A 25194-nucleotide genomic window follows, 5' to 3' on the forward strand; every position below is an offset into this window, starting at 1 on the left:
TCAGTATTACGCATAGCAAAGCCCAAAAGAACATAAACATTTTGGATCCAGAATCATAACCAAAACGAACAGACAAAGATATAAGGAAACAAACTGTCAACGAGACCGCAAACCTTCAACTTGTGAGGAGCTGTGAACAGCAACAATAATCAGAAAAAAAGTCAGAATGACAGTTACCTGGAAGAATCCGAGAAGGACCCAAAAAACCCCTAGCGGTGGGCGTCTGGACTGATCCATGGTACTACACGAACGAAAATTAGCAGGTAAGGAATAATTTTCTTTTCCCTGTACGTACCAGGATCAGTCCAGACAGTGGGATGTACCCAAGCTTCCCTAAACCGGGTGGGGCCCTGAGAGCCCTGCTTGGAGTACTTGATCGCCAAAAGAACCCGTGGACTGCGGCGCCAGGTGTAGTCTGTAGTGTCTGGAAAAAGTATGCAAAGACTTCCACGTCGCCGCACGACAGATTTCCTGGGGAGAAACGGAACGAGCTTCCGCCCAGGACGCTGCTTGAGAACGCGTGGAATGAGCCGGCACGCCGCGAGGCGGCACCCTGCCCGCTGCAATGTAAGCCGAGGAGATGGTGCCCTTAATCCAGCATGCAATGGTTGTCTTGGATGCTTGAGATCCCCTCTTCGGTCCTGACCAGAGGACAAACAAATGATCGGATACCCGGAAGGCATTGGTAACCTCCAGTAGCGGAGCAGCAGAACACGCTTGACGTCCAGGAGCCAGAACGACCGTGGTTCCTCTGGAGCGAAGGCTGGGAGTTCTACCGTTTGATTTAAGTGGAAGGCCGATACCACCTTTGGTAGAAAGGATGGCACCGTACGAAGGGAAACCCCAGAGTCGGAAAAACGCAGATACGGATCTCTGCATGACAACGCTTGAAGCTCTGAGATACGGCGAGCAGAGGAGATGGCTATCAGAAATACCGCCTTGAGGGTCAGGTCCTTGATGGAGGACCCCCGTAGTGGTTCAAAAGGAGGACCCGACAGCGTCCGCAGAACCAAGTTGAGACTCCAAGAGGGAAAAGGGTCCTTGACCGGTGGCCGCAGGTGTCTGGCACCCTTCAGAAAACGTGCGATATCCGGCTGAAGGGGTAGAGAGCAGTCCTTCTGTACCAAGACATTCAAGGCTGCCACCTGGACATGGAGGGAATTATAGGCGAGTCCCTTATCCAGACCATCCTGTAGGAAATGAAGAATCATCGGAACAGTCGCCTCCATGGTCTGGACACCGCGGTCGGAACACCAGGTTTCGAAGACCTTCCAGACTCGAACATAAGCAACGGAGGTTGAAGTCTTACGGGAATGCAGCATCGTTGAGATCACTGCCTCCGGATATCCTCTGCGGCGTAGGCGGCGCTGTTCAAAAGCCAAGCTGCAAGACAGAAGAGTTCTGCCTGCTCGAAAAATACCGGCCCCTGACGTAGAAGGCGTGGAAGATGGGCCAGGCGAAGTGGACCGTCCACCGTCATCTGAAGTAGGTCTGCGAACCATGGCCAACGGGGCCACTCCGGGGCAACGAGAATTACGGGCCCCCGATGATGTTCTAACCTGCGGAAAACCTTGCCGACCAGGGGCCAAGGAGGAAAAACATAGAGCAGTTGATCCGACGGCCACAGAAGAGCGAGGGCATCCACCCCCTCCGCTCTGCGCTCTCTTCTGCGGCTGAAGAAGCGCGGAGCCTTGGCGTTGAGAAAGGTTGCCATCAGGTCGAGGCGTGGAGTTCCCCAACGATGGACGATGAGATGCATTGCCTCGTCGGAAAGAGCCCACTCTCCGGGGTCCAGCTGTTGACGACTCAGGAAGTCCACCTGAACTTTGTCCACCCCGGCGATGTGAGAGGCCGCTATCCGGACGAGATTGCTCTCCGCCCAGGCCATCAGGGGAGTCGACTCGAGGGAGACATGCTTGCTTCTTGTCCCCCCTTGACGATTGATGTAGGCCACGGTGGTGGCGTTGTCCGAGAGAATCCTTACCTCCCTGTGTCGTACCAAGGAAGAAAATGCTGGAGAGCGAGACGCACGGCTCTCGTTTCTAGACGATTGATCGGCCACTTTGCCTCCTCTGGCGTCCAAGTCCCCTGCGTAGCGCTTCTTTCGCAGACGGCGCCCCATCCCACGAGGCTGGCATCGGTGGTCACCACCACCCAATTGGGCACTCCGAGTGATACTCCCCGAGCCAGATGCGAGGGGACAAGCCACCAATCCAGACTTTTCCTGGCCACTGGCGGGAGCGGCAGGATCACCTGATATTCCTGGGAGACTGGTTTCCAACGGGATAGCAGAGATGCCTGTAATGGTCGCAGGCGTGCAAACGCCCAGGGGACCATGTCGATGGTGGAGGGCATGACTCCCAGGAGCTGCAGATAATTCCAGGCGGTTGGTTCTGCCAAAGCCGAAAACCGAGACACGTGCTTCCCTCAGAGCTTGCGCCTTGTCTGGACGCAGGAATACCATACCCAGCCGGGTGTCGAAACTCGCTCCCAAGAAATCCAGGTGTTGTGAGGGCACCAGGGAACTCTTTGGAAAGTTCACCACCCAGCCCAGAGAGCGTAGGACTTGTAAGACCCTGGCCACTGAGGTCTGACCATGTGAGAAGGACTTTGCACGAATCAGCCAGTCGTCCAGATATGGATGCACTAGGATACCCTCCTTGCGGAGGGCTGCCGCCACCACCACCATGATCTTTGTGAAGGTCCGAGGAGCGGTCGCCAAACCGAAGGGAAGTGCCTTGAATTGAAAGTGTTGACCGAGAATCTTGAAACGGAGATGCCGCCGGTGAGCCGGCAGAATGGGAATGTGCAAGTATGCCTCCGAGAGGTCCAGCGAGGCGAGAAATTCTCCCTTGTGCACTGCGGCAATCACTGAGCGAAGAGTCTCCATGCGGAACCGGCTGACCCTCAGAGTTTGTTTACCTCCTTCAGATCCAGGATGGGCCAAAAAGAACCGTCCTTTTTGGGAATGACGAAGTAAATGGAATAATGGCCCAAGCCCACCTCGCAGAAGGGACGGGAACTATGGCCCCTATGTCTTGCAACCGGTCTAGTGTTTGTTGGACCGTCATCCTCTTGAGATCTGAACCGCAGGGGGAGAAAATGAACCTGTCCCTAGGGGCGGGCAAACTCCAAGGTGTAACCGTCCCTTATGGTGTCCAGCACCCACTGGTCCGTGGAAATGACTGCCCACTCCTCGAAAAAATCCATGAGTCGACCTCCGATCCGGGGAGGCGAGAAGTGGGCTCGTCTGGCATCATTGGGCTGACTTTGTGGGCGGATTTCCTTGCCCTAAACCATCTCGCGTGGCCTCCGCCCGCGAAAGGAACGAGACCAGGGCTGGGATCTGGCCAGCTGCGTCGGCACCGGACTGCCGGTAAGACCTGTAACGTTGCTGTGCCCTGGCCCTGGTTCTACCTGAAGAATAAGACCTGAAGGAACGCTGTCTATCTTCCGGCAGTCGATGCACCGAATTTTCACCCAGTGACTTGATGATCTGATCCAGGTCCTCTCCAAATAAAAACTTCCCCCTAAAGGGGAGAGAGCCAAGGCTTGACTTGGAAGAAGCATCTGCCGCCCAGTTTCGAAGCCACAGGAGCCGTCGAGCTGCCACAACCGATACCATGGACCGTGCCATCACGCGAAAGAGATCATACAGGGGGTCCGCCCTGTATTCTATTGCAGATTCCAGGCGGTCTGCCTGGGCGGTCTCTTCGGGGGGCAACTCCTGAGATGTGAGAAGTTGTTGTACCCAGAGCAAACTGGCCCTTTGCGCAAGCGAACTGCACATCACGGCCCGCATACCTAGAGCGGAGACTTCGAAAACCCTCTTGAGGAAGGTTTCCAACTTACGATCCTGCATGTCCCGGAGGGCCGTTCCACCCGTGACCGGGATGATCGTACTCTTGGTCACTGCCGACACCGCTGAATCCACCTTGGGCACCTTGATAAGATCCAAGAAATCCTCAGGGAGTGGGTATAGCTTTTCCATGGCTCGGTGACCTTCAAGGAAGCATCGGGCGTGTCCCACTCCCTGGTGAGAAGCTGGAGGACTCGTGGATAGGGAAGGCCCTTGCCCTAGGACGGAGGGCGGCAAGCACTGGATCCCCTTTCCGGGAAGACGTGGCCACGGCTGGGGCCACCGGAATCGGAGGGTCCGGAGGCGGGTCGAGATCTAGCTCCTGAATAATATGGTGGATCAGTTCATCGAGCTCTTCTTTTTGAAAAATCCGTAGGGCCCGAGGATCATCCCCCTCCGTTTGCCCATCCGGATGCGCCTCCGGGGGCTCCAGGGAATCATCTCCCATTGGCAAAGCCGCCCTGTGGTACGCCGGGGTGGCACAGGGGAGGGACCCGGCAGGGATCCAAGTGCAGCGGACGAGGTGGCGGGACCACCAGCAAGCTTAGGAAACTTGGGAGGAGGGGGCCCCAGGGGATCCACCCCCGTCTCTCCCATCCCCTACAAATAAGCCCTGTGCATTGCCAGAATAAATCCGGTGAAAAAAACTGATAGCCGCCTGGAATCCCTGGGGAGGGACCTTCCTGGGGACCCCGGTCGAGTAAACCTCCCGCCGGGGGCAAAGACTGTTGCGAGCCTGGGCAAAAATTCCTTTCACCCTCTGGAAAAGTGTCCGCCTCGCGCTGCTCACCTAAAATGGCCGCCGTTCCCGCCAATGGCGGCATCGTGGCCGGCCCACGCCGCCCAGGCTGAGGAAGAAGCAGGTCCGAAATTGGGCCGGGAGACTGCAGGGTGCTTTCCCCGTCGGGAAAGCACCGCTCACAAAGCCCCTCCTTCAAAAATTGACTCGCCGGCTCGCCGCAGGCCTCACACCTCAAGGTCCGCGGCATGTCAGCCTCGGCAAGGAAAGCCTCGGGGGGTGGGCCCAAGAACGAATTAGTGCCGCGGGGGGCCTGGAATGGCCCAAACAACCCGGTGAGGGGGTCCAGGAACTCCGGGGAAAATTCCCCGTTCAGTCGTGCACAGGCCCGCAGACGGAGCCTGCGAATCGTGGGACCCTCCAAAGACGCGTGGAGCGGCTGGCACCACCGGCATCCACGGGGCACTATACCAAAGAGCTAACCTGTGGAGAAACAAACTCACAAAAAAATTTCCACTTACCCCAACTGAGGAGGAAAGGAGCACAGTATAGAGAAGGCAGAGCCACAGACACACGCCTCCTCAAAAATTGAAAACTTTTTTTTTTTTTTTTAAACTTTAAGGATCCAAAATGAGATGAGAAAATCGACAGGGACATACTGTAGAGACGAAGAAAGAAGAAATATAAAAAAATGAAGAAGCCCTGTCAAAGTGGGGGAGCTAGTGGATCCCCCTGCTCACATCTGCTGGAGTCAGAAGAATACTGAGCTCCAGCAGACTGTGCTCTACTCTATATGCTTACGCCCTCAAACTCTGTTCTGACTCCATCTGCTGGACGGGGGATATAACCCACTGTCTGGACTGATCCTGGTACGTACAGGGAATGTTAGGAATTCTTAGGAAGGGAATAGAAAATAAAACGGAGGATGTCATAATGCTTCTGTATCGCTCCATGGTGAGGCAGCACCTTGAATTCTGTGTGCAGTTCTGGTCACTGCATCTCAAAAAGGATAGAGCTACACTGGAGAAAGTGCAGAGAAGGGCAGCCAAAATAAGGGGATGGAACGGCTTGCCTATGAGGAAAGGCTAAAGTAGTTAGGGCTGTTAAATTTGGAGAAGACACACTGAGGGGGGATATGTTAGAGGTCTACAAAATCATGAAAGGACTTGAACAAGTTAATGTAGATTGGTTATTTACTCTCAGATAATTTAGAAGGACCAAGGAGCACTCCATGAAATTAGCAAGTAGCTCATTTAAAACAAATCAAAGAAATTTTTTTCACTCAGTGCGTAGTTAAGCTCTGGAATGCATTGATAGAAGATTGGGTTACAGCAGTGAGCGTAACTGGGTTTAAAAAAGGTTTGGATAAGTTTATAGAGAATAAATCCATAAACTATTGCGGTTTATTTAAAATTATTTATATACTGTCCAACAATAAAATATTGATCAAAACATTAATTAATAAGCAATAGTAGCTTGTGATCTAATGTTTGGCTACTTGCGACTTGGATTGGTCACTGTTGGAAACAGGATACTGGGCTTAATGGACCCTTGGTCTGACCAAGTATGGCATTTCTTATGTTCTTAGATGCCAATGGATCGGACTTCTTCGACCCGAAGAGGTACTTCATCTTCTCAAGTCGAAGCAGACGTCCCTTTGGGGTAATCTGATTGCACAAGTGGCAACACCAGATATCATGCGATGCCACCAGGCAGAGGATGCAGACTTCCGCGGATCGGTGATAGACATGGTCTGCAGGCAGGGGGGCATCAGCGAAAACCTGTCATGGCCATGACAGAGCAAAACAAAAGGGCTGAAGAACGGAACGGCAGTGGCAGGCATCAATGACCAGCAGGTACTGAGGCGCCACCACATCGAGAGAATCAACCATGAAAGTAAACTTACCCACAGACTTTGAAAACCCTGACTGAGAACACTACGGGAAGGCACCGAAAGGGACCCAGCAACAGAAAGAGAAAAAAAAATCTCAAAAAAACACAAAGAAAGTTTTCCACTAGTCCAAAAAGCCAAAATTTTTGGCTTTTGGGACAAGTGGAAAGCTCTGCAGAAAAGAAGAGACTGAGACAGACCCCCACGTGGACGTGTGGTATAGGGCATGATGAGCATGCTCGGTGTGCTTTGTCAAAGCTTTTAGAAACTTTGACTATGTTTTCCACATTGGGCTCTATCTGTTGATGTCACCCATGTGCGAGGACTACCATCCTGCTTGTCATTGGAGAAATCAAAACAATAAAGGGGATGGAACAAGTACACTATGAAGAAAGGCAAACGAGGTTAGGACTTCAGCTAGAAGAGAGGGCTGAGGGGACGAGATATGATAGAGGTCTATAAAATGAGGGGATTAGAACAAGTAAACTAATCTGTTTACTCTTTCAAAGAGTACAAAGAGTAAGGGACACACAATGAATTTAATAGGTGATAATTTAAAACTAATAAGAGAATACTTACTCAACCCATAATTAAGCTCTGGAATTTGCCAGAGGATGTGGTAAAAGCTATTAGTGTAGCTGTATTTAAAAAAGGTTTGGGCAAGTTCCTGGAGGAAAAATCCATTAATCTTTAAGGTGGAGGGGCAGAAATCCACTGTTTATCCCTGGGATAAGAAGCTTGGAATCTATTTACCCTTTGGGATCCTGTCAAGTACTTGTGACCTGGATTAGCCACTACTGGAAACAGGATACTCAGCTTGATGGTCCTTTGGTCTGACCCAGTATGGCAAGTCATATTCTTATTATTTTGCATCAGTCTTAGAGGGAGGGTGATCATAGTTAGTAAATGCTAAAATCTGGAGTCCCAACTAACTACATTGGATAGCAAACCAATGTATGTTATATAGAGGGCCTGATAACATGGAGCATATTTCCAGCCTGTCCTATAGGCTGCCCACACAGAGCAATATTCTGGTTACGGTGTTTTGCCCATAACTAGGTACAGATGGTGCAACCAACTACATGCCTTTTCTCTCTCAAGAACTGCATGCTCCATTTCCAATTGCACTATGGTGCGTTCTTCCACAGCTGCCTGCATCCGACTGCTCATCTTGTCCATCATGAGACGGTGCAGAGTCACCAGATTCTTCATCTCATTGCACTACAAAATGACACAAAATGGAGCTGTAAAGCCCAAGGTCAGATGCTATTGACAGTCTGAGGAATCACTTTCTTGCAGTTTCTAGGGGCACTGACCTGCAGCTGCATCTTAACCTGGTTGTCTTCCACATTAGAACAAAGTGATTTACAGTTCTGGGAAAATTCCATGCACTCCTTGTGATAAATAAGCTGCAAGATAAAGAGGTTATCATGTCACTCATATGAGAGAGAAATGCTAGATGACAATGCTTTCCACAGCTTTTCACCTCTTACCTGCTGCTCATATGCCTCCCTCAAAGCAGCACAGAGGTCTCTTTCAGAATCCAAATGAAGCCTCAGCTGGCTGATCACAGAAGAGGAGTGAATGCTGAGATCCTCTAAGCAACCATTGGCCTGAAAGGGCAAAATCTTACTATAAAATTGTCAACGTGTTACAGTGAACATTCTCTAGAGCAGTGGTTCTCAACCTTTTTCTATTGGAACACCCCTGACAGATAATGCTTACATGCATAACACACTGAACACTTGACTATCATGGAGCTAAATGTAAATATATATTCTGCATTCACAGGACCCACCCAAACAATGAATGCCGAGGAGATTTTCCCATACAACTCACCATATAAAAAATATATTCTGATTCTGGTGCTATCTCAGTAACAGAAATACAAACTCCCTTACTACCAGGTACACTGTAAAATACAAAACCTGAAAAAAAACACTCAGCATGTGTAGAAACCCTGCCATACCATAGCAATACTAACTCCAAGAACTCAGACAGCAATATCCCTACCTATGGAAAGGCAATAGTGCACCACCAGTGTATGTCCTATTGAGAATGAAAAACACAACAAATAAGACTGATACAAATCCCTACATACTGGTACGTATGTACCTGGATCAATCCAGACAGTGGGTTATGTCCCCCTTCTAGCAGATGGAGTCAGAGAAAACTTTGAAGGGTGCTCCCATATAAGCTGGTGCACCCTCTGTCATCCTTCAGTATTCTTCTGACTCCAGCAGATGAGAGTGGCTGAACTCTAGTTCCCCACTGAGACTTCTGAAAAGCTAAATTTAGTGCTCTTTTCTCTATTTTTTAGCTTCCTTCCTATCTTAAGATGGATCAAGGTTAACAGAGGATAGTAAAAAAAAAAAAAAAGACAGGGAAAGCTCAGAACCTTGCCTAGGGTCCAGCAATCTAACTTGCAGGAAGAGCTCAAATACAGAATAAAAGACCACAAATTACAAAATGTGGAGACAAAAACTGGAATGGAAACTTCTGCATGCAGTGCATAACTGGAGAACTAGAAAAGAAAAATACATTTCTTCCTACACTAAACAAAGCACAAAGATAGAAGAAATACACATGCCCAAAACTGACATATTAAAGCTCTTGCACCCCTTGTCACTCTCCCTCCATGTCTACATCATCCTTCACTTCTCCTTTTCAATCATCCACTCACACTCGCATCCCTGCCCAGCATTCCTGCTCCCCACATCCTCTTCCCTGTGCTCCCTTTCTCCCCTACTTGACTCTCCCTACCCAGCTACCTGACCCCCTGTTTCTCAACCTTTCCTGCTTAGCGGTCCCCACACTCCCTCTCCCGTCCACTTCTATCTGCCCAGAATTTCCAACCTCCTTTTCCCCCCACTCTCTACAGAGTGAAGAGATCAGCAGCAGCATCACTCTCAGACTCAGCAGGGGGAGAAAGTTTGTCACATCAGGGCCCAGGACAGCAGGAGCTGGTAATGTCTCACTCTGATCTGGATGAATGAGGAAACAGCCTACCACTGGGCCAGAAAGAAAAGAAGGACTGAGAGTAGCCTTCCGTCAGGCCCAAATGTAAGAGAAGTCAACCAACTCCCACCCAGGCTGATAAGGAGATAGCTGGCCCTGCAACACACCTCCCAGGACCTTGTGACACTCCAGTGTGTCCCGACACACCTATTGAGAACCACTGCTCTAGAGCTGAAAAACAACTGAAGTGCATCAGGAGGCTTTTACTAGAAGAAAAGGAAAATTGGTTCTTACCTGCTAATTTTCATTCTTGGAGTCTCACAGATCAGTTAACCCGCATGGGTTTTTCTTCCCTACCAGCATATGGAGACCGAAGAGAACCTAAACTGTACTTGCCAGGTTCTTGTGGCTTGGTTAGGCCTCTGTTGGAAACAGGATGCTGGGCTTGATGGACCCTTGGTCTGACCCAGCATGGCAATTTCTCATGTTCTTACCTGTGGTACTTAAGATAGTGTGCCACACCTTCAGACACTCAGTATGCACTGTATTCAAGCACAGAAATATGACCACCACCAACTACCCCCACTCCCAACCAAGCAGGGGAAAGGCAATGTGCAAACTGGAGGATATCAGTACATAAGAGGAACTCGCCACATCTCAAAAAAGATATAATTGCGATGAAGAAGATATAGAGAAAGGCAACCAAAATGATAAGGGGAATGGAACAGCTCCCCTATGAGGAAAGACTAAAGAGGTTAGGACTTTTCAGCTTGGAGAAGAGACGGCTGAGGGGGGATATGATAGAGGTGTTTAAAATCATGAGAGGTCTAGAATGGGTAGATGTGAATCAGTTATTTACTCTTTCAGATAATAGAAAGACTAGAGGGCACTCCATGAAGTTAGCATGGGGCACATTTAAAACTAATCGGAGGGAGGAAGTGACGTCAGTCTCACTGAATGGCCGCCTGAATCTTCAGCTCCGGGTAGCTGAAAATTATTAGCGGTGTCAGCGCTTCGCAAACGGCTCCCAGCCACTTAATTTTTTTGAATTCGCCTGGTATTGTTGATGGTGACCCGGCAGAGGACCATAGACCTCGTGGATTTTTCTTACAGAGTAATACCGCGGCCCCAAAAAAACTGCATGAGGGGGAGGAGGAAGAAATGTCGGCGGGCGCGAGTCCTGCCGATACGGGCGCGGAAAGTTGCCCCTCTCGCCAGGAATTTAAAACCTGGCTTCAGGACATGAAAATCAAAATTATTAAAGCATTTAAGGACGGAATATAAGATGCATTGGGTGATATCCGCAAAGAAGTGGGGGAGCTAGGAGAACGGATCCATGAGGTAGAGCAAGCCACAGAGGAACACACTACCACGCTGACACACTAGGAGAAGGAGTTGGCACTTATCAAACAGACCACAGAAGACCTGACTAACAAACTAGAGGACTTAGAAAATAGAAATAGATGCAATAACATCCGGATTAGGGAGTACCCGAAGTTGAAGGGACAACTGACTATATTATTGGTCCAAGCCATATGTAAATCCATCTTGAGCACGGATGCTGATCAGCCTTATGACAAGGACATAGCTATAGAAAGGGCTCATTGCTCGCTGGCAGAGCCATCAACCAGCCGCGAGACATCATCGCATGCCTACATAGTTTTCCTACTAAGGAAAGGGTGATGACTAAAGCCAGAACATTGGGCAATATATTATGGAACGGATTCACAATCCAAATTTATAATGATATCTCAGCCATTACACTCCAAAGGCGCAAAGCCATGAAACACGTCAAGGACACGCTGAGAGCAGAAAATGCCAGGTATAAATGGCTCTACCCCTTCGGGCTTCTTTTCAATATCAGTGGTCAGTCATGTATGGCAAGATCCTCAGAGACGGCTGAAAAATTCCTCCGGCAAAAGGGCATTGAGCTGAAATCACATGCAACAGGCTCACCACCTCAGGAGCGTACAGCAGCACCGCGCTAGCAGACAGCCGGCACTGGAAAGGGTGGTAAACGACTTAGAAGGAATCAGGACGCCACTACTTCAGCAGAGGATGAGATAATTTGATAAGGAGATCAAGTGTGGAGCTCTTTTGTGATACCTGGACACCAGCTGGCCCACAACACCTATCGCTGTAATACTCTCTGAACATCGCTCGCTAACGAGAGCCTAGGACTGATACAACATAGATTATATATGCGGAAGATGGACTCAGAGTTGCAATGGTAAACTGGATGATATGGGTAGGGTGGTACAAGTACCAGGGGATGGGAAAAGAAATACAGAACAATCAGTTATGTACTGACACCATTTATTTTAGTAGATAAATACAGGCTACAGGAGATGACGTCATTCCTTCTTACTGGAAGGTGGGGAAAGGTTCCTCACTGATGGTTGTTATGGAGGGGGTGAGGGGAGGGGGGTGGGAAATTTATGGGTGTCCACAATGGAATCCTGGTATATTGTTGCATGTTAATTATAGTGAGCTTTGAATTAATGAACAGAGGTTAAGGGTTTCATTATATTACTTACCTACTACCTTCCATGGCTGACTTGAACAATAGTATCCCTGAATATTAAGGGAACTTAATCACCCTAGAAATGACAATTGTTTGTTTGCGGAAGCCAAAAGACAAAGAGCGTCCATATATTTTGTGCAGGAAATGCATCTTCTTAGATAAGATGAGCGATACTGCGTGATAAAGCATAACCACAGATATTATTGGCCTCCAATTGTGAGGCAAAAAAAACTAGTGGGGTGGGTATTATGTTTGCAAAAGATCCTAGAGTGGAAATACTTAACTGCAGAAGAGATAAAGGGGGATGGTACATCGCTACGGTGATTAAGTTAGATAATATTCTCATGACCTTACTTAACATCTATGCGCCTAATGTTAATCAGGGGGAATTTTTTAGCCATCTCGAACAATCCCTAAGTGACTTTATACAAGGTCCACTCTTGCTGGGTGGAGATTTTAATAATATCCTAATCCTAACATGGATCATAGCAACCCCCAAGGGGGAAAGTCAAAGAATCATAGACAACGACTAAAAGCAATTATGGACACATGGGACTGTATGATATTTGGCAACTCCAACACCCGAGCTCACAGATCATACTCCCGCATAGATATGTGGCTGGGTAGCAAACTTTGTGTGTGGGATGCACAGACATGCAAATCGGATCTATAACGTGGTCGGACCATTCGCCCATTACAGGGAATTTCTCCCTGCAAGCTGAAGATATTGGGACTAAATATTGGAGATTAAATAATGTGTTGCTCTCAGATAAACAATTTGTGAATCCATACGAGACGAGATTAAAGAATACTTCACTCTAATGATATGGGAGAGGTAGCCCCCAGTATAGTGTGGGATTGCTTTAAGGCGGTTATCCGGGGAAAGCTGATAGCCAAGGCGACGCTTGGAAGCGACAATCCCAACAAATCCAAAGAGCTTTGCTTAAAGATATCAGCTGTATAGAAAAACAACACAAATCTAGAGGAGGTGAGAAGATATTAAGGGCACTGGACAAGAAAAGGCATGAACTTCGAGTAATTTTAGATGGGGAGATCAGTGCTAAGCTAGATAAGTCACGGGGCGGCACCTATTTGCTGAAGGTAATAGACCGGGCAAATTATTAGCTAAACAATTAAAACAGATATCGCAAAGTCAAATTCTAAGGATCAAAGACCAAACAGGGCACTTCCTCCTAGACAACAAAAGCATTAGGCAACTGTTGTGCAATTTTATCATGAATTATATAGGAACGAACAGCCAATCCCTGACAAGGATATAGAACAGTATTTGGAGGCAGTTCAGCTGCCCACTTTAACAGAGGAGCAAACGGCTGCCTTGGATGGATTGATCTCACAGGGGGAGATCTATCATGCCATCTCCACACTCAAACCGTATAAAGCCCCGGGACTAGATGGGTTCTCTGGTCTTTTCTACAAAAAATTTGGGGACTTACTTATACCACATTTACAAAAAGTATATAACAATCTATTAGAAGCTCCGAGTCTGCCACCATCCATGAACTTAGCAGGTATCACTATATTACCAAAGCCAGGTAAAGATAAACCTTTATGTGGATCTTATAGGCCAATATCCCTTTTAATCCTAGACCTAAAAATTTTAGCGAAAATTCTGGCCGGACTCAATCAGGTATTATCCCTGTTAGTACACAATGATCAATCTGGATTTATCCCTGGCAGGCAGGCAGGGGATAATTTATGCAAAGTCACCAACTTAATGTGGATAGCCCGTTGCCGTCGGATACCAGTGGTACTAATGGCCGTAGATGCGGAAAAAGGCCTTTGATAGGGTTCACTGGGGATTCCTGTTTCAAGTTCTACAAAAAGTGGGCCTGGTTAGAACCTGGTTGTCTGCAATGTATTCTTCCCCTAAAGCGTGTATTAAGGTGAACGGATCATACTCTCCGGTCTTTGATCTAGGCAGGGGAACATGACAGGGATGTCCCCTTCTATTTGCTTGGAGTGATAATTGATACGGAACTAAGTATGAAACAGCATATATCTTTAAAAGTAAGGGAAGGATACGCCAAACTTATGACTCTTAGAAGACTAAAACCACTGCTAACGCCTAACTTCCGATCAGTGTTACAAGCTTTAATTTTTGCAAGCACTGACTATTGTAATACCCTTCGACTAGGTTTACCATCCACCACGATAAGACCACTACAGATACTGCAAAACATGGCTGCAAGAATTCTGACTGGTAAAAGTAAGAGAGACCATATCACCGATACCCTAATTGAACTACACTGGTTACCCATTGAGCAAAGAATACAATACAAAACACTATGTACCATACATAACGAAAAAGCAGAATGGCTGAACACAGCCCTTCGCATACATGCCCCTCACAAGAACCTGAGATAGGCAAACAAAGCACTACTAACTATTCCTTCAGTCAAAAAAGCAAGACTAACCCAAGTAAGGGAAAGGGTTCTATCCTTAGCAGGACCTATAATATGGAAATGCATGTTGATGGCCCTATTAGGTATTCACGCACGATTCAGAAAGTAAAATGTGCAGCCAAGCCGCACATTTTACTTTCAGAAATTAGCGCCTACACCAAACGTAGGCGCTAATTTCTTCTGGCACCGGGAAAGTGCACAGAAAAGCAGTAAAAACTGCTTTTCTGTGCACCCTCCGACTTAATATCATGGTGATATTAAGTCGGAGGTCCCGAAGAGTAAAAAAAGTTTAAAAAAAAAAAAATTTGAAGTCGGCTGGCAGCTGTCGGGTCGAAAATCGGACACTCAATTTTGCTGGCGTCCGGTTTCCGAGCCCGTGGCTGTCAGCGGGCTCGAGAACAGACGCCGGCAAAATTGAGCGTCGGCTGTCAAACCCACTGACAGACGCCGCTCCTGTCAAAAAGGAGGTGCTAGGGACGCGCTAGTGTCTCTAGTGCCTCCTTTTGCCCGTTGCTACCGCCGGGCCTCATTTAAATACTGTATCGCGCACAGGCGAGTGGCCTGGGCGTTCACCCGCTCTCCCGCAGACTTTACTGAATCGGCCTGAGAGAGAGGTTCTTCAACAAGGTCTCTCTCAACAGCTCAAATGGAGCACCACAAAGTGCCTGCAATACTAAGTTCAGACTCCATAACACAAACAGCCTACACACCAGCGAATGCAGATGCTTAAACCCCTTGAGGAACCTCACCACATCCGGATGCGAGGCCAATGACCTTCCTCGAAACTTGCCTCAGACAATCCAAGGCTGCCACCTCAATCCGCAGCAAATTGTAAGCCAAACCCCTAGAAAAGCCAAGCTGAGGAAAAAGCCAATACCTGTGGAATATCCCTCCCACAACGGATCAAAACACCCTTCCTCCATGCACCAGTTGTTGCAAACTCTCCACACCCAGACATATGCCAGAGATGTGGTTGGATTCCTAGCATGAAGGTTCTGAGTAACCTTTTCATAACAAACTTCTCCTCTCAAAAGCCAAGCTGTGAGACCAGAAACTGTTCCACACGATCTGAATAAACAGGACCTTGTCTTAATAGCCCCTGTAGCGTATCCTTTATTATAAATTAAAACATTTTCTAAACAAATAATTCAATATATCTCCAGCAACTCACAAAGCCTTAGTCATAAAACAATCCAATGGTCCAATGTAGGATTGAAAAAGCAGAGTGCTTACCGTAACGGGTGTTCTCACAGGACAGCAGGATGTAGTCCTCACATAAGGGTGACATCATCAGGATGGAGCCCAATCCAGAAACTTTGTTAAAGTTTCTAGAACTTTGACTGGCACCTACTGGGCATGCCAGCTAGCACCCAACCTGCATCCAGCAGGGGTCCCCCTTCAGTCTAGTCTTATAGTAAAAAGTACATGCGAAAATAAAATAAGAAAACGTTAAATGAAACCAAACTCTGCGGGGTGGCGGGCGGGGGTTTCATGAGGACAAACATCCTGCTGTCCTGTAAGAACACCTGTTACAGGTAAGCAACTCTGCTTTCTCACAGGACAAGTAGAATGGTAATCTTCACATATGGGTGAGTAGTACCGAGCTGAGGATGCCCGAGCAATGCACCAAATGTACCCAAAGACGTGCAAACAGGCACAAGAACTGGGGTGGAATTTGGTTAGAGGGCATCCTGAACCCTAACAGGTTGGCGGAAGGATGTTGGTGGCCTCAGTTCGCAAATAAGTTGCGTAGCACAAACTGGCCGAAGATGGAATCTTGTCTGCCACCCTTGTCTAAACAATAATGGGCTGCAAAGGTGTGGAGAGCGCTCCAGGTAGCAGCCTTACAGATGTCAGCAAGCGGCACAGAGTGCAGGTGCACTACTGATGTTGCCATGGCCCAGATAGAGTGTGCTTTAACACGGTCTTGAAGCGGAATGCCTGCCTGCTGGTAGCAAAGGAAATACAGTCTGCTAACCAGGAGGAGAGAGTCTGCTTACCCACAGGTTTACCCAATTTGATGGAATCGAAGGAAACAATTGAGTGGATTTCCTGTGGACAGGCTGTACGGTATAGATAGAATGCTAGAGCATGTTTACAGTCAAGGGTATGCAGAGCCCGTTCTCCTGGATTTGAATGGGGCCTGGGAAAGAAAGTGGGTAGTATAATGGATTGATTAATATGAAACTCTGATACTACCTTAGCAGAAACTTAGGGTGAGTGCGGAGTACTACCCTATCATGCAGAAGTTTAGTGTAAGGCGGGTAGGTGACTAAGGCCTGTAACTCACTAACTCTGCAAGCGGATGTGATCGCCAAAAGAAAAATCACTTTCTAGGTGAGATAGTGGAGATCACAGGATTGGAGAGGCTCAAACAGCGGTTTCATGAGCCGCCCCAAAACCATGTTGAGGAGGGCGCAGTGGAGGTTTAAGGTGGAGTAAGCCCTTCAAAAAGCGTGTTACAAGGGGTTGTACTGAAAAAAGTACATCCCTGACACCTTTATGGAAGGCGGCTTCCGCACTGACATGTACCCTGATAGACGTTTTGTGGCCCGACTCTGACAGGTGTCAGAGATAGTTCAGAAACTTCGGTGTGGACAAGTGAATGGATCGATGGACATGGAAGTACACCATACCGTAAACCTGTTCCATTTTATAACGATAAGACTGCGTGTGACGGCTTTCATTGAAGCTACTAGGACACGGGAAACCGGCTCTGAAAGGTTAAGAGGTTGAAGTATTAAGCTTTCAACATCCAGGCAGTCAGGGAGAGGGCCTGGAGCTTGGGGTGATGAAGGCAGCCACTGTTCTGAGTGATCAGAAGCGGGTCCTTCCCCAGAGGAATGTGCCGGTGTACTAACAGGTTGTGGAGAATTGGAAACCAGACCTGGCATGGCCAATGAGGGGCTATCAGAATCATTATCCCCTTGTCCCACGCAACTTCACGAGAGTATTTGAAATAAGTGGAAGTGGAGGGTACGCATAAAAGGAGGCCACTGGCCCATGAGAGGGAGAGAAAGCATCTCTTGGCTGAAGGTGTTGGCTGCGAGTGAGAGAGCAGAAGTTCCTTACTTTGCGGTTGTGAATTGATGCAAAGAGGTCTATGTGAGGGCAACCCCAACGTTGGAATATTGAGTCCGCTACAGTGGGGTTGAGGGACCACTCGTGCGGTTGAAAAGTTCGACTCAGCTTGTCTGCCAACACATTGTCCACTCCCGATAAGTAGGTGGCCCTGAGGTACATCGAGTGGGAAAGGGCTTCCGCCCATATCTGTGCAGCTTCCTGACACAGGAGGTAGGAGCCTGTTCCCCTTGCTTGTTGATGTACTACATGGCCATCTGGTTGTCTGTCCTGAATCAGGAGACCTGGTTGGAAAGGTGATCCTAAAAAGCCCTGAGAGCATATCTGATTGCACGAAGCTCCAGGAAATTTATTTGGTGTTTGGCTTCCTCTGGAGACCAAATGCCCTGAGTTTGCAGGTTTCCAACATGTGCACTCCAGCCAAGGTTGGAAGCATCTGTTGTCATGGTTATTTGAGGTTCTGGAAGCTGAAATGGAAGGCTTTGTAGCAGATTGAATTGGTCTGCCCACCAGGCCAGCGATAAGCGGAGCTGTTTGGTGATGTGGACAATGGTGGACATTGGCTGAGAAGACTGAATCCACTGCGATTTTAGAATCCACTGCATTACTCTCATGGCAAGGTGAGCCATGGGAGTGACATGCACCGAGAAGGCCATATGACCCAGTAAGACCAGAAAATGACGTGCAGTTGAAAGTTGTCGAGACTGCAGTCGATGGGCCAGAGAAGCGAGAGTGAAAGCTCGATCCCGAGGTAGGAAGGCTTTCGCTTTTGGAGTGTCCAAGTCGGCCCCTATGAACGACAGGGTTTGAGAAGGAACTAGCCTGGATTTTGGATAGCTTATGAAGAACCCTAGGGAAATGAGGGTATGCAAGATGGGGCGTCAGTGCAGATTGCTGAGTGGGAGCCCTAATCAACCAATCGTCGAGTTAGGGGTAGACATGGACTGACTCCTGAGAAAGGCAGCTACCACTACGAGGCACTTGGTGAAGACTCGTGGGGCAGATGCTAGGCCGAATGGTAACACTCGATATTGGAAGTGTTTTGGGGCCTTCTAGGAACACAGGAATCTGCAAAGTGACGGAGTAATTGAAATGTGTGTGTAGGCGTCCTGGATGTATAGAGTGACATCGATGGTTGAGTCGATAGCAGCACTCCGGAAGGCGGAATGGAGATCGGTATTTCTTCTTCCGATGACAAGGGTATCAGTGATGAAGGAATCGGGGCCATCGGTTCCCTCGGATCCACCAGTGGAAGGGCATCGATTAATGCATCCATTCTTGGCAATAGCGGTGCAAGCACCATGGGAATCAGATCGGTGGCTGGCTCGGGAACCGGCACAGATGGAGGTTTGAACCTCTGGAGTGCTTTACCGATGGCCTCTTGGATCATCCGATCCAATTCCTCATGGAAACCTGGGGCATGGGCACCCAGTTCCGGAGTAGGAGGCAGCACTGGCGTAGCCGAAGGGTCCACTTGTGAAAGTGGAGTCATGGCTCCCGGCACCTGTCCAGGTAGGGAATGCCTTGGTGACCAGAAACAGAAGAGGATGGGGCCTTTTCTATACGGGACTTCTTTGTTGGTGGCTCAGACGACATCGATGTCGAGGGCTTGCTTGTATCGGTGGCTTGAGCTTTCCGATGGCGGTGTCGATGTTTTTCTCTATGTTCTCCTCTGTCTTTTTCCTGAGGAGGAACAGAGGGGGTCAACACCTGCGGAATTGTCGAAGCCGGTCGGGCAGCAGCGGTTTCCCGGTGCTGACGCGAAGTCGACAGTACTGGTTCAGACTATGTCGAAGCTATTGATGGAGTCGGGGTTTTTGACCAAAAGAGAAGTTCCATCTTCTCCAGCCTAGCCTTGCAACCCTTTGGTGTCGGTTTGGGCACATTTGGTGCAAGTAAGGACATCATGGCCGGACCCCAAACACATCATACAGACCGTGTGAGGGTCAGTGATGGACACTGTTCGAGTGCAGACAGGGCACAGACGGAAACCAGATGCCAAGGCCTCGACAAAATTTAGTCGCGGTGCAGTCGATGGCCAGTAGGCCGCGAGGGAGAAACTCGATGGGAATCAACCGCAAGCAGGTAAAAAACTTACCGTTCGACCGCGGAGCAAAGGTATCGATAAGGGGACCCCTGTGGGGTATAATTATTTGAAATTTTTTGATAAAGTTCCATGAGGAAAATTCCTGTCAGGAATCTCTGAACACTCATGTATAAACTAAACTTGAGCAGATTCAATTAAACTTATTCAACTAAGCATACAAAAAATATTTTTATTACAAAAAAAAATACAGCACAATACAAAATCCCTAAAAACCTAGTGTTACTAAGTCTTTAAACCTAAAGGGACAATGCAGTTTAAGGAACATCAAATAGTTTTCTCACAGGACAAGCAGGATGGTAGTCCTCACATATGGGTTTCATAATCAGGATATGGAGCCCAATCACTGAACACTTTTGTCAAAGTTTCTAGAACTTTGACTGGCACCTACTGGGCATGCCCAGCATAGCACCAAACCTGCATCCAGCAGGGGTCCCCCTTCAGTCTTCTTTTTTCCGCGCAGCAGTAGCCACGCGGGTTAAGGAGCCAAAAAAAAAAAAAAAATCACTTTCCATTTGAGATATCGGAGTCCACAAAAGTGAAGAGGCTCGAATGGTGGTTTCTTGAGCCGACCGAGAACCAGGTTAAGGTCCCATGAAGGGGCTGGAGGACGTAAAGGAGGCTTGATATGGAGCAAGCCTTTTAAAAAGCGTGTTACAAGGGGTTACCTGGTGAACCTTTACCATTTGTAAGAGTAAGATTTTCTTGTGGAAGGCTTTCGTGAAGCAATCAAGACACGGGAAACTGGATCGGAAAGATTAAGTGGTTGAAGTATTAACCTTTCAACATCCATGCCGTCATGGACAAGGCTTGAAGATTGTGATGGCGGAGGCTCCTGATGTTTTGAGTGAATAGGAGAGGGTCCTTTCCCAAGGGAATGTACCTGCGGATGGAAAGATCCTGAAATATCTTCGACAAGAAACATGTCATCCAACTTTCAAGAAAAACCTAAAAACGTGGCTCTTTCGGCAAGCCTTTCCGGAATCGCAGGAACACTCTGACACCGGTCAAAGAACAAAATAGTCCAATACAAGTTCCATGACCGCACATATCTCCTCAGGGCCCGAATACGCCTATATGGACAGTCCACTTGCCTTGAAAGACCCTTTGTTGATACATTAGTCCATTAGCTCATGCACCTCTCTTGTTTATGCCCCCCATGTATTCACTGTTACCTGTTTATCCCAACTTAACTCACCATTTATTTTTAGCTATTTTTATATCTTTATTTCACGTTAATTGAAGAGTTATTGTTGTCTACTGTATACTTATATTGTTATATTTTCACTTTATTTTTATACTTATTTTTGACTTTCTTATGTTCAGAAACACTGTTTAATGTAACGCCATATCCGCGACAGTTTTGTTCTATGGAAACCGACCTGATTTGATATTTGTATCGAGAATGTCGGTATATAAAAATCCTAAATAAATAAATAAATAAATAAATAAATAAATATTGGAAACCACACCTGAAGAGGCCAGTGAGGTGCTACCAGGATCACGGTTACCTTGTCCTGACGGAACTTCACGAGAGTCTTGGAGAGAAGAGGAAGTGGAGGGAATGCATAAAGCAGACCGGTTGCCCATGAGAGGGAAAATGCGTCTCTGGGCTGAGAGTGTTTGTTGCGAATGAAGGAGCAGTAGTTGTCCACTTTGTGGTTCAGAGGGGACGCAAAGAGGTCTATCTGAGGATACCCCCATTGTTGGAAGATGGAGTTCGCTACCGAGGGGTTGAGAGACCACTCGTGCGGTTGAAAGATGTGACTCAGCTGGTCTGCCAGCACATTGTCCACTCCGGCAAGTAGGTGGCCCTGAAGTACATCGAATGGGAGAGAGCTTCCGCCCAAATCTGCGCAGCTTCCTGACATAGAAGGAAGGAGCCTGTGCCTCCCTGTTTTTTGATGTACCACATGGCCACCTGGTTGTCTGTCTGAATTAGGATGACCTGATTGGATAGGCGATCCTGAAAAGTTCTGAGAGCATATCTTATTGCTCGAAGTTCCAGGAAATTTATCTGATGTTTGGCTTCCTCTGGAAACCAAGAGCCTTGTGTTTGCAGATCGGCTACGTGGGCTCCCCACCCGAGGTTGGAAGCGTCGGTGGTGAGAATGATTCGAGGATGCGGAACCTGGAAAGGCAATCCCTGGATGAGATTGTTCTGATTTTTCCACCAGGCGAGAGTCAGACGGAGTGAGTCGGTGATGTGGACAACGGTCGACAGAGGCTGAATAGCTTGAGTCCATTGAGACCTCAGAGTCCAGTGCATGAGCCTCATGGCCAAGCGGGCCATTGGTTTGACATGGACTGAGGACGCCATATGTCCCAGGAGGACGAGAAATTGGCGTGCAGTTGCAGCGTGCTGAGACTGCAGTTGATGAGCAAGAGACATGATGGCCAGTGCTAGTTGTCGAGGCAGGAAAGCCTCTGCCTGTAAGGTATCCAAGTCTGCCCCAATGAAAGATAAGTTTTGAGATGGGACTAAGTAGGATTTGTCGTAATTGACGAGAAACCCTAACGAAATTAGAGTGTGTAAGGTTAATTTGAGGGACGACAGAGCAGCTTGCTGAGTGGGAGCCCTGATTAACCAGTTGTCCAGACAGGGGTAGACGTGAACACCTTGTGTCCTGAGGAAGGCTGCGACGACTACGAGGCATTTTGTAAAAACTCGTGGAGCAGACGCTAGGCCGAATGGAAGCACTCTGTATTGATAGTGCTTGAGGCCTACTAGGAATCTCAGGTATTTGCGATGAGCTGGACTTGTCGCAATGTGGGTGTATGTGTCCTGGAGATCCAGAGAGCAGAGCCAGTCTCCTCTTTGTAGAAGAGGTAGAAGCGAGCCCAAGGTGACCATCTTGAACTTTTCTCGCTGGAGGTACTTGTTGAGGGCCTGTAGATCTAGAATAGGATGGATGCCTCCCAATTTTTGGGGGATTAGGAAGTACCGGAATAGAACCCTAGGCCTTGCTGAGAGTATGGAATGGGTTCTATTGCTCTTGACTGGAGAAGGAGGGAACCTCTTGATCCAGAAGAACAGAGTGGTCGGATGTTCTCCACGTCTGCAGAGGTGGGGAGTCCGGTGGCAGGGCGAGAAAGTTCAGATGGTAACCCTGAGCAATGATTGCCAATACCCATTGGTCGGTTGTGACTGAATGCCACATGCTGTGAAAGTGGCACAGTCGACCTCCCACTGGTATGTACGATAGAGGAATCTGGCTGCTGCTCTCCAAGTGGAAGTCAAAAACCGGAAGCAGGCCCCAGCTGGGGAGCTGTTTGTTGTCTTTGTTTTTGGGTTTGGCAAGACTGAGGTTTCTGATAAGGTCTCGTAGCATGGGATCTGGCAGGTGGTGGGTAGGACCTTCGTGGTCCTACCCACCACCTGCCACCACCTGGTAGAACAACTTCTTGGAGTCCTTTTTAAAGGGTTGCTTTGAAGAGAAGTCGGAAGGCATCGAAGAGAGCTGTTTTAGGGTCTCATGATGATCTTTTAGTTCAGCCACCGTCCGTTGGATCTGTTCACCGAACAGATTATCTCCTACACAGGGCAGGTTGGACAACCGGTCTTGCACTTCTGGGTGAAGGTCAGAACACTTGAGCCCGGCCCACCGTCTCGCTGAAATAGCAGCTGCAGACACTCTGGTAGATGTGTCGAAAATGTCATAAGATGTTCTAATCTCATGCTTGCCTGCCTCAAAACCTTTACTTACAAGGGTTTGTAGTTGTTCTTGGAATTGCTGAGGCAGGTAGTCTGAGAAGTCCTGTATGGCCCTGTTATATTGGGGTCATATAAAGCTGATAGGTAGCAATTCGGGAGATGAGCATGGCCCCTTGGAATACTCGGCGTCCAATGTTGTCCAGGAATTTTTGTTCCTTATCAGGAGGGGTAGATGAGTGAGGTTTTGACCTCTTTGCCCTCTTTTATGCAGACTCTACCACAACAGAGTGGTGATCAAGCTGTGACTTTTGAAAACCTGGGGCTGACTGTACTAAATAAGTAGTGTCAGTTTTTCTGTGTACTGGAGCAATTGTTCCTGGATTTTCCCAGTTCTTCTTGAGAAGATGAAGAAGAACCTGATGAATGGGAATAGAGGTTATTACCTTGGGGGCATTCAGGAATTGGAGCAACTCCATCATCTGGTGACTATCATCCTGTTCTGTCTGCAATTGAAAAGGAACCAATTCAGCCATTTCCTTCACAAAATTTATAAATGAGAGGTCCTCTGGAGGAGAATGCTTTCTACTATCAGTGGGTGAAGGTGGTGAAGGTAAGTCATCAGTGTCTGATGAGGTATCATCACCCCAGGTATCATAAGGGTCAACACCCTTTCCTCTAGGAAGTAGAGGGGGACAGGGTGGTTGGATACCTGAAGGTCCAGGTTTGGGCTCCGAAGAAATCGGAGGAATTATCAGAGGCACGGATGATGGCATCGAGGACATCAATGGATGGCTCAGTGGTGCCGATGGATGTATCGGCACAGATTGTTGGATCGGTGGCGAGGGACATATAGGCATCGATGGCTGAGGCATAACTCTGGATGGAGGAATGCGGAACGGTGTTTCTCCTCCCGATGATGCTGTCAATGGGGAGGGCATCAGAGCCATCGGAGACCCGGGATCCATCGATGGAAAAGCGGCCATGAGGACTTTCATCCTGGATAGCAGCGGTGCCAGTGCTGCCGGAATTGGGTCGATGATCAGTTCAACAGTCGTGCCGGTGTCAGTGCTGGAGGAACCTGAAGACATTGCATCGCCTTGTCGATGGCCTCCTGGACCATCTGGTCCAGTTCTTCTCGGAGACCTGGAGCAAGCAGCCCCGGCTCCGGAACAGAAGAAGGAGGCAGAGGCATAGCCGGAGGGACCCCCATTACAGGCGGAGTCACAGCTCCCGATCCCCGATCGGTTGAAGGTTGCCTTGGAGACCCGGTCGCAGGAATGGTTGGTGCCTTTCCTGGACGGGGTTTTTTCGACAGCAGCAGCTCGGACGATGATTTCACTTCCTCGATGGTCCAAGTCTTACGGTGTCAATGGCGATGTTTCTCCTTGCAATCCCCTCGATCCTGAGGGGGAGTAGAGGGTGTTGATGGCCAAGTAGTCGTCAATGCCGGTTGGTCACTGGTCGGTGGTCGATGCTGGCACGAAGTAGACGGTGCCGGTTCCGACGTCGATGCGATGGACGGAGTTGGGGTTTGAGCACGGAAGAGAAGTTCCATCTTCTCCATTCTGGCCTTGCGACCCTTCAGTTTCATTAGGGCACATTTGGTGCAGGTCAAGACATCGTGCTCGCGTCTTAAACGCATTACACAGACTTTATGGGGTCTGTGATAGACATGGTGCGGGTACAGTCCGAGCACCGATGAAACCCCAACACCATGGAAAAAAATGTTGCCCGCAGTACGGTCGTCGGCCAGTAGGCCGCGAAGGCCAAACTCGACGGTAATAGACAGGAAACTGGTCAAAACTTACCGGAGTACTGCGGAATTATAAAAGGTAGAAGAGGGATCCCTGAGGGGCAACTTAACTTTTAGTAATTCCATGAGGAAAATTCCTGTCAGGAATCTCTTCAGAGCTCCTTTACCGCAAGGTTACTGTTGCGTGGAAAAAAGAAGATTGAAGGG

The 25194-nt window shown here is 48.3% G+C and overlaps 1 protein-coding gene across 1 annotated transcript in view; it reads right to left on the reverse strand.

The window, feature by feature from the left end:
* Window positions 1-7524: 7524 nt before the first annotated feature.
* The window catches only part of LOC115097586, a 106802-nt gene continuing 89132 nt past the window's right edge, over window positions 7525-25194 (reverse strand). The window contains exons 10-12 of the mRNA XM_029613523.1: window positions 7983-8102; window positions 7806-7898; window positions 7525-7710 (exon numbers count right to left, since the gene is read on the reverse strand). Coding sequence (XP_029469383.1) covers window positions 7525-7710; window positions 7806-7898; window positions 7983-8102 — 399 coding nt within the window. The remainder of the gene's footprint in view (window positions 7711-7805; window positions 7899-7982; window positions 8103-25194) is intronic.

This window comes from Rhinatrema bivittatum, chromosome 8 (assembly GCF_901001135.1).
Source record: "Rhinatrema bivittatum chromosome 8, aRhiBiv1.1, whole genome shotgun sequence".
Taxonomy (NCBI): domain Eukaryota; kingdom Metazoa; phylum Chordata; class Amphibia; order Gymnophiona; family Rhinatrematidae; genus Rhinatrema; species Rhinatrema bivittatum.